Source organism: Prionailurus viverrinus, chromosome D1, assembly GCF_022837055.1.
Source record: "Prionailurus viverrinus isolate Anna chromosome D1, UM_Priviv_1.0, whole genome shotgun sequence".
Lineage (NCBI taxonomy): Eukaryota > Metazoa > Chordata > Mammalia > Carnivora > Felidae > Prionailurus > Prionailurus viverrinus.
In genome coordinates, this window is record NC_062570.1 from 46,956,066 (window position 1) to 46,974,210 (window position 18,145).

Consider the following 18,145-nt stretch of genomic DNA (forward strand, 5'->3'; position numbering starts at 1 on the left):
TACTTATTTTGTAACTTGTGACCTTACTGAATAAATCAATCAGTTCTAGTAGTTTTTTGGTGGGGTCTTTAGGGTTTTCTATGTATAGTATCATCTGCAAATAGAGTTTTACTTCTTCCTTCATTACCATTGTGGATACCTTTTATTTGTTTTTCTTAGCTGACTGCTGTGGCTAGGACGATGTTGAATAAAAGTGGGAAGAGCGTACATCCTTGTCTTGTTCCTGACCTTGTTCCTGACCTTCCTGAAAAAGCTCTCAGTTTTTTGCCACTGACTATGATGTTAGCTGTGTGGCTTTCATATATGGCCTTTATTATGTTGAGGTATGTTCCTTCTAAACCTACCTTGTTGAGGGTTATGAAGTACATTCTTGTGTGTAAAAGAATGAAATGAATTCATTCACTCCTTAAGAATTACACATTAAAACACCTACCCTGTGTCAAAAGCTGAGGTTCAAAATCTCTCCAGGAGTTTACTATCTATGAAAACATAAATATAGAATAGGTATTACCTTTAGTTTTATCTTCAGCTCCTGGGAGTGAGACATTAAGAAATATTGTTATTAAAAATAATTCTATCTTTTGGATTTGATCTGTAGCCACTGGAGATGACACTATTCTCTGTTGTATTTTAAGAGGTAAGCCAGCCAGCTGTTATATACAAAGTGTACACAGTATGTGGGAGAGTGACCAATAATACAATGGAGGGAGAGAGAGATCCAAAACCACATTAATGAATGCAGTTTCACAGCTACTACTTGGAATATATTATAGTCAAAGTTTCAAAACTTAAAAAAAAGTCTGCACATAGCACAAGAGTTCAATTATGCTTCCAATCTACCTCTAGTTTGGCTCTCTTGACAACTTTTGAGTGCATTACTGTCCATTTGGAGTTATATGAATGTTAACAATGATTTCCATTTACATGTGGGGATGTTTGGATTTCATAATCTAAGCTTACTGATAGTCTAGAAGTGCTTCACTGGTAGGCAATTGGACTTCTTTGGGTGGCTCATTTTGAATATCCTTTTTATTTGCTTTCGCTGTGTTGTCCATTGTGTTGCTTCATTAGTAAGAGGTATGCCTGTTTAGAAAAGAAGTAGGAAAAGCAAATAAATTCTTTCTTTGCCCCTTACTTGTGTTTACTCAAGATAAGGACCGGCCAGCACTTAATTTAAAACTGCTTTTCCATTCAGGCTAGGAAATCTATCAGACCTATCATCCCCCACAGTGCGAGGACATCAGTGAATCAATGGATTCTTGAGTCTAGTAAGTTCCATGTTTGGACCAGGTACAGCATTTCCCCATTCCAAAACATTTTCTTTTCTTTTTTTAAAGTTTATTTTGCCAGAGATTTGAGCGCACAGGCTCACATGTGCAGTGGGGGAGGGGGAAGGGGAGGGGGAGAGGGAAGGGGAAGGGGAGGGGTAAAAAGAATCCCAAGCAGGCTCCCTGGTGTCAGTGTGGAGCCTGCAGTGGGGCTTCATCCCAGGAACTGAACTGTGAGATCGTGATGTGAATCGAAATCAAGAGTCAGCTGCTCAACCAACGGAGCCACCCAGGTGCCCTTTCCTACCCAAACTTTCTAAGACACTCCCCCCCTTATGTTATCCATCTACATCTCTTGTCCCTATCAAGCTTTTCTAAGAACAAGGACTATACTTTTCCAGTCATTTTATTTCTCCACAGTGTTACTGCATATAATAACAGCTCAAGAAATGTCTGTTAATTTTTTTTAATTAAGACAAAACAAAAAAGCACAATTTTCTGTGAGCTAGAATCCAAAGAAACTAGAATCCAAAAGAATTAGGTATGGCTAGGGTTGTTAGAGCAAATAAAAGCACATATTCAAATGTTTTTTTAAATGGCTAAAAGGTTTACAAATGCAAAGTAATAATAATAATGTAATATTTAGCAGTCACTGCTCATCAGCTATCGATTGCTTTTTATCTAATAATAAAAAATTATCAAAAATAATAGATTTTAAGAGTGAAAAATCAGGTCCACTGTTCACAGATTTTTATAGTGAACAGGAATACTTGATGGATTTTGTATAGGTACTAAAGTACTTCTTTTCATATTATAATCTTAACAGATTTTTATCTTCTAATTTCCATTAATTAAAAAAAATAAGTGCCTAAGCTTCAATCAAAGTAGTAGTAGTTGGGTATGGTAGAAAGAATTTAACCTTTGTAATTATTTATTTAGATGGCTGGGAAGTCCATGAGAGTGGGCATGATGTAATTCTTGTGCATTACTGTATTCCCCACCTAGCACAAGTAGATGCACAGTAAGTCCTTGTCAAAGGAAAAACTGGATGGATAAATCAGGCAGACATGTTTTAATCCTATATCCACCACCTATTATCTATGTGACCTTAGGTAGGTGACTTAATCTTTCTGAGCTTCAGTTTCATCATCTATAAGAGCAAAAATCATACTCTAAAAGCTGTTGTAAGGATTAAATAAGCCATTATTTAAAGCACCTAGCATAGTGGGTGACATACAGAAAGAGCTTAGTTAAGTATTATGCCCTTTTAGTTAAAGCTCCAGATCAGGCTTTTTCAAACTCCGGGTGACTAAAGCAGAGGATGTCTACCCAATGCCAAGTATAATGATGTGTGGAAAAACTAATCCATGCGGTTTGCTATTGTCAATCTTCATCATTGACTTGGGTCACTGACTCGGCAATCTATATAGGTCACTGAGATCCACAGTGGAAAATGTCTCTGAAATGAAACACTTCTTCCTAGACATACTGTTTTCACACGTAGACCTCCAGTGAGGCTCAGTCTTTGTGTCTGAGACTTTTCTTTTCCAGCCGGTGTGCTCATCTCTACATTCTAACAGATTTGAGTATATGTGAATGCAAACATACTATATAATACTTTCCAACTGAAAAGCACACAGCTGTCAACAAAAAGATTTAACACATTAACACAGAGTAATATATTAAGTGGTATCTTCTCAGATATTAAAGTATTGAGAATAATTTCATAAACTACACAATAAAATGTGTCATTCTCCCGTCACAGTTCACAGAAACTTGTAAGTTGAGTAAAAATTGCTTTTGTTTTGTTTTAGATGCAGAGTTGAATTTTTATATTATTTTCTATTTTAGAATTAGAAATTTTAACTTGACTATTGCACAAACAGATAACATGCTGACAAGTGTATCATTTTGCAACAATAACTTACTACTTAACAGTGATTGTTTTACTATAAATATTTTATTAAAAGTTAAAACAAATGTTAACATTGATCTGTAATTTTCCTTCTGAGTCATATGGAGGAGATCAAGTGTTAGAGTTTCCATCTATAATACCCATCTGGTGCTGGAGGAAAAATGACCTCATCTTGCTCATTACCTCAGTTACCTGGCTCTTAAGTTTTCAGCTCTCTGACTAAAGTATTATTAGTTACCTAACTGCAACTCATGGCAAAGCACTTTAACAAACTATGAGTGAAAATGTGGATCCATTAGCACAAATTATTTATCCATAAACTATTTTAAGATTCATTGTTTTACATACTTTCCAGAAAATCAGTAAGCAGAGGATTGGCCTCTTAATAGATGCATTTTTGCAATGAGCTAATGACATTACTTCAGAATGTCCTTCTATATTTGATAATGTCCTACAAACAATGGGGATTTTCATATACATTTACAAGGATTTATGGTTCCTGTCCACCTAGAGGACTTGTATCTCAGCAAAGGGTGAGGACCCTAGAAAAATATTCACACAGTAATGTAGGTTATCTTCCAGGAGGTTTTATGAAGAATAATTCTTGACAGATGGACACCTAATCTGTGTGTCAGTAACTGCAAACATCTATCTGGTGCCTGCTCTGTGCATGGCACGTTACCTGGTCCTTAATTATAACATATGGAAGAGGCAAGATCTCTACTCAGATGGATAGGAAGAAAGAAGCATACCCTAGTAGGACTTTAAGAAAAATAATGAACAACTTTAAAAGGCTAGCAAGATTGTGCAGGCAATGAAGGCTCTGGAGATCTTTGCTCACAGTATGACCTTTTGTACTATCTGTTTGTCCTTTCCCAATGCTCTTTGGGCATTCCATAACATATGCCATGGAGCGATGGCAGGCGAGGAGGCTAGGTTTGAAAGACTCAGGTCTCCAGCCTTTTCAGAGCCCACTCCATAATCACTTTCTGTCAGAAAATTTTTCAAAACATATTCCCCAAATGCTTCTCAGTGGAAAGGAAGAAGACTGTTTAGAAAAAATGGACATAGAATAGCCATCTTATTCAAATGTACTGTTATCCCATAATGCTTTACTTGACTCTGCAAAATTACCCCCCCCAAAAAACCAAAGAGTGCATTCTCAGGATCCTGGCTCAATACTGAGAAAGCTCCTAATGACTTTTTTCATGACTTTGTGGAGCCATGAATATCCAGAAGCCTCCTAATGACTCTTTCCAAATTTTGTGGAGGCTGAGAGGGATGGCAGCTCTGCCCTAATAGCTTTTTTGACATTTGAAATGGATTCTGATGTTTGTTATGTAGATTAAAATGGAAGATATTTACTTAACAGCATTAGTAACAGTAAAAGTTCTGAATAAGATTTCATCAGAGATTGAGGGCATGATTTAGTGAAAAGATCTCTATATAGGTGTGGGAAGTCTCGAAGTCTATCTAGTACTGGCTCTGCCATTAACTAGCTGTAAATGTGTATGTCTAATAAATGATAATAATGTAGTAGTATCCCATTATAGTGTTAATTGCAATATATATTTGAAAGTATTCATGGTGTTATATGCTCATTTTCAACAAAATATAATTCCTTTAATACTGAATAACAACTAACCGCTTCAACAAACCATCTTTGGGTTTTCAAAAATATATGTTGGAACATATATTTGGAATATATATTCTCAAAATATATTTTCAAAATATATGTTGGAACATACCTTGTTGGACACAAAGTAGATGCTCAATAAATGTCTAATTTGAATGACCTGCAAATAATGTCTACTCACTTTCTTTATCCATGGCCCTATTTATTTTCTCATAATGTTGTATATACCCTGAATTTAGAAAGTAAATCACTTTTAAATTCAAATTCTCACTTATGCTAGAACATATTGTTAATACAATATTTAAATGTTTTAGAAATGCTTTTCAGTGTAGGGGTGCCTGGCTGGCTAAGCCGGTTGAGCATTTGACTCTGGATTTCAGTTTGGGTCATGATCTCATAGTTTGTGAGATTGAGCCCCACATCGCTTGGGATTCTCTTTCCTTCTCTCTCTGCCTCTCTCCCACTTGTGCTTTCTGTCTCTCTCAAAATAAATCAACAAATAAACATTTAAAAAAAGAAATGCTCTTCAGTGTATGTTAAAAAGCACTGAATTCATTTAAAGCCTTTTAGTAGTGAGAATATCACCTAAAAGTTAGCTTAAAACAAATTCAGTCCTTTTTTTGTATAGATTATGTATATACAGCCCAAAACAGCTTTAAAATGTAAAACACAGCCAGTTTGGAGATATGTTAAACAACCAAATATTCAAATCAAGATATTTAAAAATATCTGGATAAATAACACTTTCAACTTTCACATGCCTAATTGGTGATGTACATTACATTACCATGTATTTTTTTCACCAATACAAATCCTTTGGTCAGTGGGACATTTCTGAACTGCAGTTCCCAAATTACACTTAGCTTCTGAATTGGTCTATCTTCTGATCCAGATTTGCTAATAACAAATAGTTTGAGAAGCATTATATTATACTAATTTCTCTAGCAACCAGAACTACTACATTTTTTCCCCCAACTCCTGCTGTCCTTCAAGCTTAGAAATGTCAAAATAAAAGAGACATAATTATGAAAAGAATGTTGTGAGGATGATGGAAATACATGTAGTATTTTCAAACTCTGATGGTGGAGGAGAACCAAAGGGCTTCCATTTTCAGAGAGCAGTGGTGAATACAAAGAGATCTACTGGGGCCAGGTCTTGGGGTGGCAGTAAGGAAATCCATAAGCAATTATCACACACACAGTGATAAACACCCAGGTTTATTGTTTTCCTTCTCTGCCTTAACAGAAATATATATATATATATATATATATATATATATATATATACTTTTTTTTTTTTCCTTCAATGGGACATCTCCCACTACCCAACCATCTCCTCAACTCTCTCTTGCCCAGCAGAGAATTAATCATGGAGTAAGAAGGGGAGTGAAGAACAAAGTACTGTACAAATCTAACATTAATAAAAGAAAGAAACCTAATGTCCTGTTCAGAAGGATGTTGCAGCATCCACGGAAAGGAGCTAAAGCCAATCTATGGACTGTGGAGGAGAGTGGGGGCGGGGGGAAGGCCATCAGCAACACTTAGAGCACTCAGGTAGTACCCTCGTGGGAGGGCTCCATGCAGGCTCTGAGAAGGTTGCAGGGAGGTGTGAGTCCTCACTCAAAACGCATTCACAAGACCAGGAATTCGGTGAGAAGAGCACTAAGCAAAGCAAGACTTGAGTCTAGTTCTGGCTCCTCCACTAGTGAGTTTTATAACCTTGAGTGTCTAATCCCCTCTGACCCTGAGTTCTCTTCCATCTTTCCTACCTCCTGTCCGGGTTATCAATGAGGCTCAAATGCTTTGGGAATACTGTCAAGCGATAAAGCTCCACACAAAGGGAAGGATTAGTTTACTGAACACCTATGTGCTAGAGGCTGTGAGGGCACCATTAAGGTCACAAACCTGAATCACATTCAGATCCTGCCCTCAGGAACAGATCTCGAAGGGCGGGCAAATCAGCAAGTCACCGGGGGTTCTACTGCAAGGCGAAGAGAGGTTAATATTTGGATCAGTTCAAAAAATCTCCCTCACTGTCTCCGTCCTGAAGAGGGGCGGGCCTATGAGAACCCCTCCTGGCGGTTTCCCACGGTCCAGGAGCAGGGTTTGGTGGAGGACGCCAGGAGGGAGCGACCCCAGGCCCGCTTGGGCGTAGAGCAAGCCCCAGGCCTGGTGGGGGTGGGACGGAGATGTAAAGTCTTAAGTGCCAAACTGGAAGGAGTCAGGGGTCGAGCGAGGAGTCCAGCCAGTCTCCCTACCTTCCCTCGACCGCTTCCAGGCGCGGATGCACTGCAGTGGGCCCGCAGGTAGCACTCGCGTCCTGCCCGCGGACCAGGCCCACCCACTCCTCTGCTGTAGCCTAGCCCTCCGTTTCCTAGGCGATGGGCTAGCGAGGGCTTCCCCCCCACCCCCCCGACTCCGCCACGCGCCGCCGCGACCCGCGGGCCGGGCGCGCCACCTGGTGGCCGCACGGGGAGGAGTCCAGGCGAAGGGCACGCACGGACGCCTTTGCAGCCGAGATCGCGTCCTCCCGCCTTCTCCCCGCGTGATTTTGACCGCCACGACTCCCCCTGTTGATTCCATGAAACACACAACTCCCTCCTTGCCTCCCTGGAGTGGCAAACCGGTAAGTGGTGAGTTGTGTGGAGACGTGACAGCCGGCTCTGCTCTGTGACCGTGAGCGGGTCACTTGGGTCTGTGTGTCTGTTTCTTCCGCTGTAAACTGAGTCACAGACCGCTCTGGGTTTCCTAGCAGCTCACGGGTTGGGGAAAGGAGTGTATGCGCGTGGAGGGCTTCTGCCGCACTCTGCCCTTCAGCGACCAAGGCTTGTCTTCTCTCTGCTCTTGTTTTGGGTAAAAGTTCCTTCGGGTTTGGCTCCAGACAGAATTGCAACCCCCTGGATTAAGTGCTTATATGATAATGTCCAGCTCTGAAAGATCCTGAAAGATCTGAAAGATCCTGCCTCTTTTGCTTGTCGCTTTACTTTTTTTGCTCCTAAACCTCGAGAAACCAACGCAGGTTCGTCTTTGCCCCTCCTGATACTTTTTGCAGCTCTGTCCTCATTTGAGAAAAGAATATCACCACACACCTACATCCTTTAAGGTTCCCCTTTCCTCTTCTGCATTTTTCCTCATCCTCAGCCTCAAGACAACAATTTCTTACGCCCTGGCACCACCTACTTAGGCCACTAACCTCTGACTCAGTTATCCCTCTGTCCTGGGGAGACGGAAGTGAGGCGCTCCCTGGAACCTCCACTCTTAATTAGTCAGCCTGTTTGGCATTCTTGAATTCGATTTTTAAAAACTAGTTTATCATATGTTTTCTAACTAGTGCTGTGTTATATTAATAACAAATTCAGAACTTCTTAAAAGAAGGGAATTGAAGCAGTTAATACGCATATTAGCTTTTGGCTGAGAGAGTTTTTCTCATCAGTAAAAAGTCATCCAAAAAATAACCAGTTTGAGACAATTTATGTGTTTTACCTCATTTGGACCTTCCTTTATTTCCATCAGTGTTGTGTATTTGTTAAATGCCAGCAGGTTGCTGGGATCTACAAATCTGACAAAGGTTTTTAAGTACTTGATCTTAACTAGAATACCAACAGGTGGGATTATCGGGTAAAAATATTAAATAGAGTGCTGTTGCAGGAGAAAAAAAAAGCTACCACCAAAATTTTTGAAGCGTGGGGATTATTTTTGTTAAATGGAAAAACAATTTTGTGATTATTCAGTACGTTGAACTCATTCCCAAATCATTTGCTATAAATCTTAGACCTGCCTCTTCCATGAGAGCCTGGATCCAGGGTCAGAAATGTACTCTTATCCGTTCATTTATCTCCTGGGCAGTTTTTGTTATGGTATTTGCCAGTTAGTGGTCAAACAGTGAAGCCAGATAATCATTTGCCAAGTTTCCTCATTTGACTTTGGTTTTCTGTTAGCTCTGCCATGTTGAGTGATGTAGAAATACAGGTAGGAGAGTTTCTGTGGTAGAAAGAGCCAGATATGTTGTCTGATTTGGCAAAATGCCAGAGAACCTGTTTGGTGTGCACAGTTGCTAAACATTTTATACTTTTTCAAAATTTTCACCCACTTTTACTGAGGATCGCTACCTCTGCAAACAGACTCTACAGCAATCAACTAAATGCATTCATATTAAATCCCACAATAATTTTTAGACGCCTGAGCTAGTGATTAACATATTGACTTTGTAAACCAGTTAAAACTTTTAGTAAATCAGAAAGTTTACTGAAAATAAGGTTACTTTTCAGAAACAGAAAAACCCTGATAACTTCTTATTCAAAAACTTTGTTCCTGACAAATATGAGATAAATAGGTGTTTTGACAAAAAAAAAAAAAAGTCGGGGTGCCTGGGTGGCTCAGTCGGTTAAGCCTCTGACTCTTGGTTTCTGTTCAGGTCATGATGTCACGGTTTCGTGAGTTTGAGCCTCACGTTAGGTTCGGTGCTGAGAGTGTGCAGCCTGTTTGGGGTTCTCTCTTTCTCTCAGTCTCTGCCCCTCCCCCACTCACGCTGTCTCTGTCTCAATAATAAATAAATAAACTTCAAAAAAAGTCATGAAGTAAAATATTCTCTTGAGAGGAAAGGCTTACATTACCTTTATGCAGACACTGTAACAAACCCATAGAGGGGATTGTGTTGTGATGCAACATCCATTGGCATGTTTCAATATTGTAAAATGGGATTGTTTCCCATCTAATTTATATGGGTCCTAACTTTTTCTTTTAGGCCAGAGACATAGCTCTGCAATCTCTCCTCATCTCTTCATTTCTTCACACCGAGTTTAAGTTGAATGACCAGAACTCTGGCAAAAAGAGGTCACATCTCTTTTTTTCCCCACATACCTCCTCCTCCTTACTAATTTTTTATGATCTCTTCGTTCTCTCTGAGGGAGAGGAGCCCAGAATGGTAAGCAGGAGCCAGCATGCCATCTCCCAGGAGCCTGAGCCAGGTAATATGGACCATGCCTAAGGGCTTTGGTGTCTGATGTCATGAGACCAGTTCAGCTACAGTGAGTTGCTATGCTTTTGGCAGTTTTAAAATATGACTACATAGGTAAATGTACAGATCAATAGAATGTGACAAAAATATCCAGAAATAGATACACAAAAATATATATACATATATTTACATATATTTGACTATATATTTTATTTTATCTATATACATACACACACATATAGGTAGTTGCTTCAGACAGAAGTGGCAAGCTAAATAAACGAGGCAAGGATAGTATTTTCAACAAAGGCTACTGTAACTATTGCATATGTTTGGGAAAAAAATGAGTCTTGACCTGACTATGCACCTTGAAAAAATTAACGCAAAGTGAATCATAGATCTGAACATAAAAGCTAAAACTATAAAACTTCTTGAGTAAAACATAGGAGAAAAATCTTTGTGATCTTGAGTAGGCAAAGATTTCTTTTATAGGACACCAAGAGCATGAATTAAAAAAAAAAAGAAAATAATAATTTGGACTTCATCAAAATTAAAAACTTCTGCTCTTTAGTCAGTTTGAAGAAGATGAAAAGGCAAGCCACAGTCTGGAGGAAAATATTTCTTTACAAAAATGTTTTAATGTTTACTTTTGAGAGAGAGAGAGAGAGAGAGAGACAGAGTGCGAGGGGGGGAGGGGCAGAGAGAGAGGGAGACACAGAATCTGAAGCAGGCTCCAGGCCCTGAGCTGTTAGCACAGAACCCAACGCAGAACTTGAACTCAAGAACCATGAGATCATGACCTGAGCCGAAGTCGGACGCCCAGCTGACTGAGCCACCCAGGTGCCCTGAGGAGGAGAGTAGTTTAATACATAGACCTGACAAAAGGCTGGTATCCGTAATTTATAAACAACTTCTAAAGCTCAATAGTGAGAAAATAACCAGTTACAAATGCCAAAGGATTTGAATAGACACTCCACAAAAGAAGATATATCAGTGATCAATTAGTACATGAAAATATGCTCAACATCATTAGTCATCAGGGAAATGCAAATTAAAACCCCAATGAGATACTGCTACACACCCATTAGAATCGCTAAACTTAAAAAGACTGACAATCCCATGTGTTAGCAAGGGTGGGGAGCAACTAGAACTTTCATATATTCTTGCTGGGAAAATAAGATGGCACAACCATTTTGGAAAGCAATTGAGTGGTCTTTTATAAAGTTAAAACATCTATCTCCAGTATGACCCAGCAACCCCACTCCTAGATATTTATTCAAGAGAAATGAAAATGAATGTTCATAACAGCTTTATCATAATAATCTAAATCTGGAAACAACCCAGATGTCCATCCACAGGTAACTGCTAAAACAAAACATTTATAGACATACAACAGAAACTACTTAGCAATAAAAAATAAATGAACTATTGATTCATGCAACAAACAACATGATGGGTCTCAAAAGAATTTAGCTAAGTGAAAAAGCTAAGTAAAAAACCATATATATATGGTGTCACACAAAATTCTAGAAGAGGCTGAAAGCAGATTAGTGGTTGCCTGGCACTAGGAGGGAAGGGTGAAGGGATTGACTGCAAGGAGGCAGAAGGGAACTTTGGGATGAAGGAAATGTTCTGTAGCTTGATGGTGATGGTAGTTACAGGGTAATACATAGTCATGTGTTAAAACTTGCCAAATTGCATATTTAAATTGGTGCATTTTATTGCATATAAATTATACCTTAATAATTAATTTATTTTTAAAAGAATAGCTGTAAATTCTTTGATATTCCTCCCATCAAGAGGTGGAGTCACTTCTTGAATCTAGGTGGTCTTATGACTGCTTCAACCAAGAGAATATAGTAGAAATGACTGTATGTTATTTCCAGGGCTAGGTCATAAAAAGTACAGCTTCTTCTGGGTTCTTTCGGGATACTTGTTCTGAGGGAAGCCAACTGCCATGTAAAGTTCATCTACTTGGAGACAGCCATTCTGGAGAGGCCAAGTGTAGGCTCTGTGGTAATCTATTCCAACGGAGACTACTTTCTAGCCCAAAAAGTGCCCAAGATGTGAGTGAAGCTGTCTTGGATCCTCCCAATCGGCCAATCCACCAGCTGAGTAATGCTGAGTTGTGCCATAGTTGATGCCACAAGGAGCAAGAGGTCGCCAGTTGCTATCCTGCAGAATCTGGGATACGATTGTTTAAAGCTTCTAAGTTTTGATAGTGTATTAGTTATCCATTACCATATAACAAATTACTCCAAAATTTAATGGTTCAGGACAACAGCAATCACTTATTATCTCACAGTGCCTATGGATCAGGAGTTTGGGAGCAAGTTGATTGGGAAGTTCTAAGTTAGGGTATCTCATGAGGTCAGATGTTGGGCAGATTCTGTCCCTGCCTGAAGAAGCTTTCAGTCTAGGGGGAGTGAGGAGTAGACAAGTTAATAGGCAATCACAACACATTCGGCTGATCTGTGGAATAGGGGTAAAAGCCCCTGAAAAGGGAAAACCTAACCCGGTCTTGAGGGTCAGGAAAATATTCCCAATGAGGTCTAAACAGAGACTTGGCAATGAGCAGGCATTAGTCAGTTTGGAGGGTTGGATGTGAAGGGGGCTGGAACAGAGGGATGGCCATGGGCAAAGGCCTAGAGGTAAAGATGAAAATGATGTGTTTTTTGGAGCTGAGAGAAATTTACAAATGCTTAGAGAATAGGTTCCCAGAGAAAGGAGAGGAGCTAGCCAGTAGTCACAGGTCCTCTGAACCATCTTTCATGGTGACAAAAGTTCACTCTGGCTACAGTGTGGAGGGGTTGGGAGAGGTCAAGAAGGGGACATGGTCCAGGATGAACTCCACTGATCATACTTCTTTCTTCTGCCTAAGGGCCTCTCACTTAGGTCTAGTTTCTTGTCCAAGACACCGCCTCTGCCTTTTGCAACATTGCAATGATTGGCAAAAAGAATGACCTCATCTCTCTGGCTCAATCTTGCCCAATCTCTGGAACCTTCTATGACTCAGGTGAGATGCTCACCCCCACACCAGGAAGTAGTCTATGAAACTTTGCCTCCAACAAACATATTAAAAGAATTAGAACATAGGGAGCGACACTACCTCACATCTGGAGAATGAGGCAGTATGGATTCTGACTTCCATCTTTTAAGAACTGTGTTTGTATAATTGTTTTTAGTTGATTTTTTTTTTTTTACTGTGGTAAGAAACACAACATAAGATCTACTCTCTCACAAAATTTTAAGTGTATATTGTTGTTAACCATAGGTGCTGTATTTAGTTGCAGATCTCTCCAATTTATGCATCTGACATAACTGAAACTTTATACCTTTTGAACCGCAATTACCCATTTTCCCTCTCCAAAGCCCTTGGCAACCACCAATCTACTCTCTGCTTCTATGAGTTTGACTATTTTAGATCCCTCATATAAGTGTATTCATGCAGTATTTATCCTTCTGTGTCTGACTTATTTCACTTAGCATGATGTCCTAAAGGCTATTGTTGCAAGTGGCAGGATTTTTTTCTTTTTCTAAAGCTAAATAATATTCCATTGTATGAATATACCATGTTTTCTTTTTTTTAATTTAATTTAATTTTTTTAATATTTATTATCATTTAAAAAAAATTTTTTTAATGTTTATTTATTTTTGAGACAGAGAGAGACAGAGCATGAATGGGGGAGGGTCAGAGAGAGGGAGACACAGAATGTGAAACAGGCTCCAGGCTCTGAGCTGTCAGCACAGAGCCCGACGCGGGGCTCGAACTCACGGACCGCGAGATCATGACCTGAGCCGAAGTCGGGCGCTTAACTGACTGAGCCACCCAGGCACCCCTATACCATGTTTTCTTTCTCTATTCATCCATCAAGGGACATTTAGGTTGTTTCAATATTTTGGTTATTATGGATGATGCTGCAGTGAACATGGGAATGTAGATAACCTCTTTGACATCCTGATTTCAATTCTTTTGGTTAAATATTCCAAAATGGGATTGCTAGATCATGTGGTAGTTCTATTTTTAATCTTTTGAAGAACCTCCATACTGTTTTCCAAAATTTGAACATGCAATTCAATAGCTTCTCTGTCTGTTAGAAACAATGATTTAGAATAGACTGTGGGGGCACCTGGGTGGCTCAGTCAGTTAAGTGTCTCACTTTTTATTTTGGCTCATATCATGATCACATCAGGCTCTGCACTGACATCATGGAGCCTGCTTGGGATCCTCTCTCTCTCTCGCTCTTGCTCTCACTCTCTTTCTCTCTTTCTCTCTCTGCCCCTATCTCTGTGCCTCTCTCACACTCTCTCAAAATACATAAACAAACATTAAAAAAAAAGAGAGAGAGAATAGACTGTGAGAAAATGTGCCATATAAAAATATCACCAGAAAAAGAGTTTGATACAGATAGTATGTGTTAAAAACCTAAATAATAGTTTTTTTAAAGTTCTCAAAACTTTTGACTTAACAGACTGGATCATACCAGGAATAGAAAATATATAACATTGGATAATATCAGTATTAATCTTTCCAAATAAATGTATAAGTTTAATGCAGATCTATAAAAAAAATGTTTGCACTACTGTGTATCAGTATTAGCAAATCCAAGATGGTGTGCTATATTTTTAAATAAAAAGGGGCACCTGGGTGGCTCAGTTGGTTGAGCATCTGACTTTGGCTCAGATCATGATCTTGCAGTTCATGAGTTCGAGCCCCATGTTGGGCTCTGTGCTGACAGCTCAGAGCCTGGAGCCTGCTTCAGATTCTGTGTCCCCCTCTCTCTCTGCCCCACTCCTGCTTGTGGTCTGTCTCTCTCTGTATTTCAAAAATGAATGAACATTAAAAAAAATTAAAAAAAATAATGAGGTTTTGGGTTACTCTCTATGTTACATATGGTGTTGAGGAAATACTAAATATTTTACCTTTTATTCATCACACTGGCTGAGAACATCATTGCAAAAGACCACATTATATGTTTCCATTTAAATGATATGTCCAGAGAAAGCAAATCTGCGGAGACAGAAATTGAGAGACTTCAGTTGGGGCTTTACCACAGTAGGGTCACCAGCAGGGGGACCACTTGGAAAGAGAGTTGTTCAAATGAGGGATGAGGAGCTGAACAGAGGGCTGCAGAGAGAATAACCTTTGGTCCCTGGAATCGAAAGACTCTACTACTGAATGCACCTGACTTTGGGAATTGCACATTGTGAAGTCTGGTGAGACTAAGAGTCATAGGATACAGAACCATGTTTTGTTGATTCTTATTTTAAACATGAAATTTGGACTAGGACAGTCTAGAGTTTTTCTGAAGCTGCTGACCAGCTGTGAACTTGGATAAATGACCTCCTTTCTGTACTTTAATTTCCTCGTCTGTAAATGGAGATAATATTTCATACCTCTCAGGGCTGTTCTGAAGATTAAACACCTAGTGCAATTCTTGGCCTATAGTAGGTTCTCAATGGATATTAGTTCTCCCTCATACTCCTTCTGAAATGTTATTTTAGAGAGAATTCCAGAAAACAGGAAAACGTGGAGCTCTTCTGGGTCACATTTCCCATGTGGTTGGAGAGGGCTTGCTCCACGCAATTTGCAGCTATATCTGGTGGGACCCAAATATGCATCTCTAACCCAGCTCCAAACCTGTGTACCCAGCTGCCTGCTCAGCATCAATTAGATGTCTCACAGGCACATCATGCCCCAAACACATTATCTCTTACCCCTCCAACTTGCTGATCCTCAAAGCTATGATCCATATTGAGTAAATAGCATCAGCATTCACCTAGCTGTTCAAGCCTGAAGACTTGACTCTTTCCTTTTCCTCAAATCCCAAATGAAACGAGTCTTCAAGTTCTGACAGTCTATCTAGTGATTTGGTACATTGAACCTATTCATTAATTTTCATCCAAAAATATTTGTTGAGCAGTTACTATGGACTAGGCATCATGTCAGGCTCTGTCTTCACTGCTTCCTCCCTAGTACTGATCACAGTCTTCTTCTGACTTGACTGAAGAAATAGCTTCCCTGTTAGTTGCCCTGAATCAGCTTCTTACCTCTTTGAATCTTTTCTCCACATGCTACCAGAGATTCGTTCCTTTGGCTTAAGAGTTTAAATGGCTTCCCACCTGGCACAGCCGGTAAGACTTTCTAAGATCCAGGCCCACTAGGCATAAGTCTAGTTCTCTGATATATGCTCCAGTCATTGGTGGGGTTCCCCCCCAAAACAAATCCCAAGACTAGGATTTGAGTGCAAGTGGTTTATGTGGGGGATAATCTCAGGAAGCTGTGGTAGGAAGATAGAGGAATGAGGAAGGAAGAAAAAGAAGGCTATTCAGAGTGCCTTAATGAATGGATTCATGGGAGGTGGGTGACTGGGGCTCAGTCTCACTGGGAAACTCTGGGAGACAGTATACGCCATAGCCTGAATTGTGTTCCCCCAAATCCATATGTTGAAGCCTTCATCCTCAATATGCCTATATTTGGAGATAGGGACAATAAGGAGATAATTAAAAATTAAGGAGGGCCTATAATGAGATCATAAGGGTGGGGCCTTGATGCAGTAGCATTAGCATATTTCTAAGAAGTAACACTAGGGAGCTCCCCTGAGGTCTTTCTTTCTCTTGGTGAGAGAGCACACAAAGAAGAGGTCACGTGAACACACAGTGATAAAGTGGTCATCCACAAGCCAGGAAGAGAGGTTTCACCAGAAACCACCCATGCTGGCACCCTGATCTCAGCCATCCAGCCTCCAGAACTGTGAGAAAATACATTTCCGTTGTCTAAGCCACGCAGTCTATGGCATTTTGTTATGGCAGCCCAGGCTTAGATAGTATAGAACACCCAGAGGGTGAGGGAGCTGTGTAGTTAACTCTCAAGTCTTATTCACCATGGGTTGAGGACTGCTCCTGAGGGCACTGATTCCTTGCAACTGATGGCCTGCACGATACTAGGGCCAAGCATGCTCCTGCCTGCTGTGGGCCAGAGAAGCCTTACTCAGCTTGAGAGTCTCTTGCAGGAAGAAGCCTTTGGCTTGCCTGGTGAGTGCTGAGGGGATGTGAGCAGGGCAGTAGTGGCCTCCACACCCCCCAGTTTACTTTCCATCCGTAGCTCTGCTTATCCTTATAATGACTCATTCAGCCAATGTGTTAGCTCTGTAAGACTATAGACAATATCTCTCTGCTTCACAAATGTATTGCCAATGCCTAGCACAGAGCCTGACAAGTAATAGTTGCTCAAGAGATATTTAATGAATGTTTGGATAAATAAATAAATGATGATCCTTTTCAGAAAGTAACCCAGGGGGCACCTGGGTGGCTCAGTCAGTTAAGTGTCCGGCTCTTGGTTTTGGCTCGGGTCATGATCTCATGGTTCGTGAGTTCAAGCCCCGTGTCGGGCTCTGCACTGGCAGTGTGGAGCCTACTTGGGATTCTTTCTCCTTCTCTTTCTTCCCCTCCCCTGCTCACTGTCTCTCTCAAAAAAAATAAACTTAAAAAAAAATCTTAAAAAAAAAAAACCAGAAAGTAAGTAAGTCATGTCATGCTCTGTATCTGACAAATAAATTATACATGGAGCATAAAACCTCTAAGTTATTGTGACACCTAAATCTCTATATTCACATAAATTACTGAACTCTCTTTACAGTAGCTGATTAAAAGCTTTACTATGCTTAAGGTGTAAATTTTTATCCTTTTGCAACAAATCCTAACACCTTTTTTCTAGACCCAGGCCATTCCACATGTTGTGCTGGGTTTGGAAAGGATAAAACACACACAGCCCACCCTGCACAACAACAACCGGGCTCAGCCACATGACTCTCTGGAAATGGCTCCCAGCTGCCCACAGTTTGAACATAAATAAGGTGGAGCACACGAAGTTGAAGGCAGCATTACGGAACTCAGACCTACTCCTGTGAGCACTGGGAAGTGTGGAAGGTGCCCTGCCATAAAAGCAAGACTTCAGAAAGATTAATGAACAGTGATGCCTAGGTGGGAGTGGAATGGGGAGAGACTGGAGGCTGGGACACAAGATAGGAACAAAGAGCACTGAGACAACATGGCTGAACAGAAACTTGTGAACTGTGTGACACTTTCTTATGGGGCCAGTAGCCTGGTTGGAGACAGAGGAATCACAGCAGTGAATGAATCAAAGTATATACAGTATGCAAATACAGTTTAGATTTTAATCGAACTCCCTTACAAGGCCTCTTCTGTTAATCTTTGAAGTTATTTCCTAAGACACCAAAGGGGTATTTGTTAAAAAAAAAAAGTTATAAGTCATCACAAAGGTTCCCTGTAAATAATCAAGAATGCAAGTTTTCACAACTGTGTAACTTGAAAAGGGAGGTGAAATGGCACTGATTTTTGTGTGTCCATGGA

General features: G+C 40.1%; 2 protein-coding genes across 18 annotated transcripts in view; one reads left to right on the plus strand and one right to left on the minus strand.

Annotated features, from left to right (window-relative positions):
* CCDC83 (coiled-coil domain containing 83) overlaps positions 1-7,202 on the minus strand; it is a 52,984-nt gene extending 45,782 nt beyond the window's left edge. Inside the window, exons 1-3 of one of the 5 annotated variants that reach the window (XM_047878510.1) lie at positions 7,077-7,190; positions 6,724-6,799; positions 961-1,083 (exon numbers count right to left, since the gene is read on the minus strand). In XM_047878510.1, the coding sequence (XP_047734466.1) occupies positions 961-1,055 (95 nt within the window). In that variant the 5' untranslated portion in view covers positions 1,056-1,083; positions 6,724-6,799; positions 7,077-7,190. Of the gene's footprint in view, positions 1-960; positions 1,084-6,723; positions 6,800-7,076 lie in introns of all 5 variants that reach the window. The other 4 variants (XM_047878507.1, XM_047878508.1, XM_047878511.1 and 1 more) reach the window with 4 other exon arrangements.
* Positions 7,203-7,309: 107 nt separating this feature from the next.
* SYTL2 (synaptotagmin like 2) overlaps positions 7,310-18,145 on the plus strand; it is a 153,850-nt gene continuing 143,014 nt past the window's right edge. For 8 of the 13 annotated variants that reach the window (XR_007156179.1, XM_047877297.1, XM_047877301.1 and 5 more), the window contains exons 1-3: positions 7,310-7,444; positions 9,725-9,785; positions 12,654-12,788. The gene's annotated coding sequence lies outside the window, so the exon portion shown is untranslated. Of the gene's footprint in view, positions 7,445-9,724; positions 9,786-11,949; positions 12,789-18,145 lie in introns of those variants that run through there. The other 5 variants (XM_047877307.1, XM_047877311.1, XM_047877310.1 and 2 more) reach the window with 3 other exon arrangements.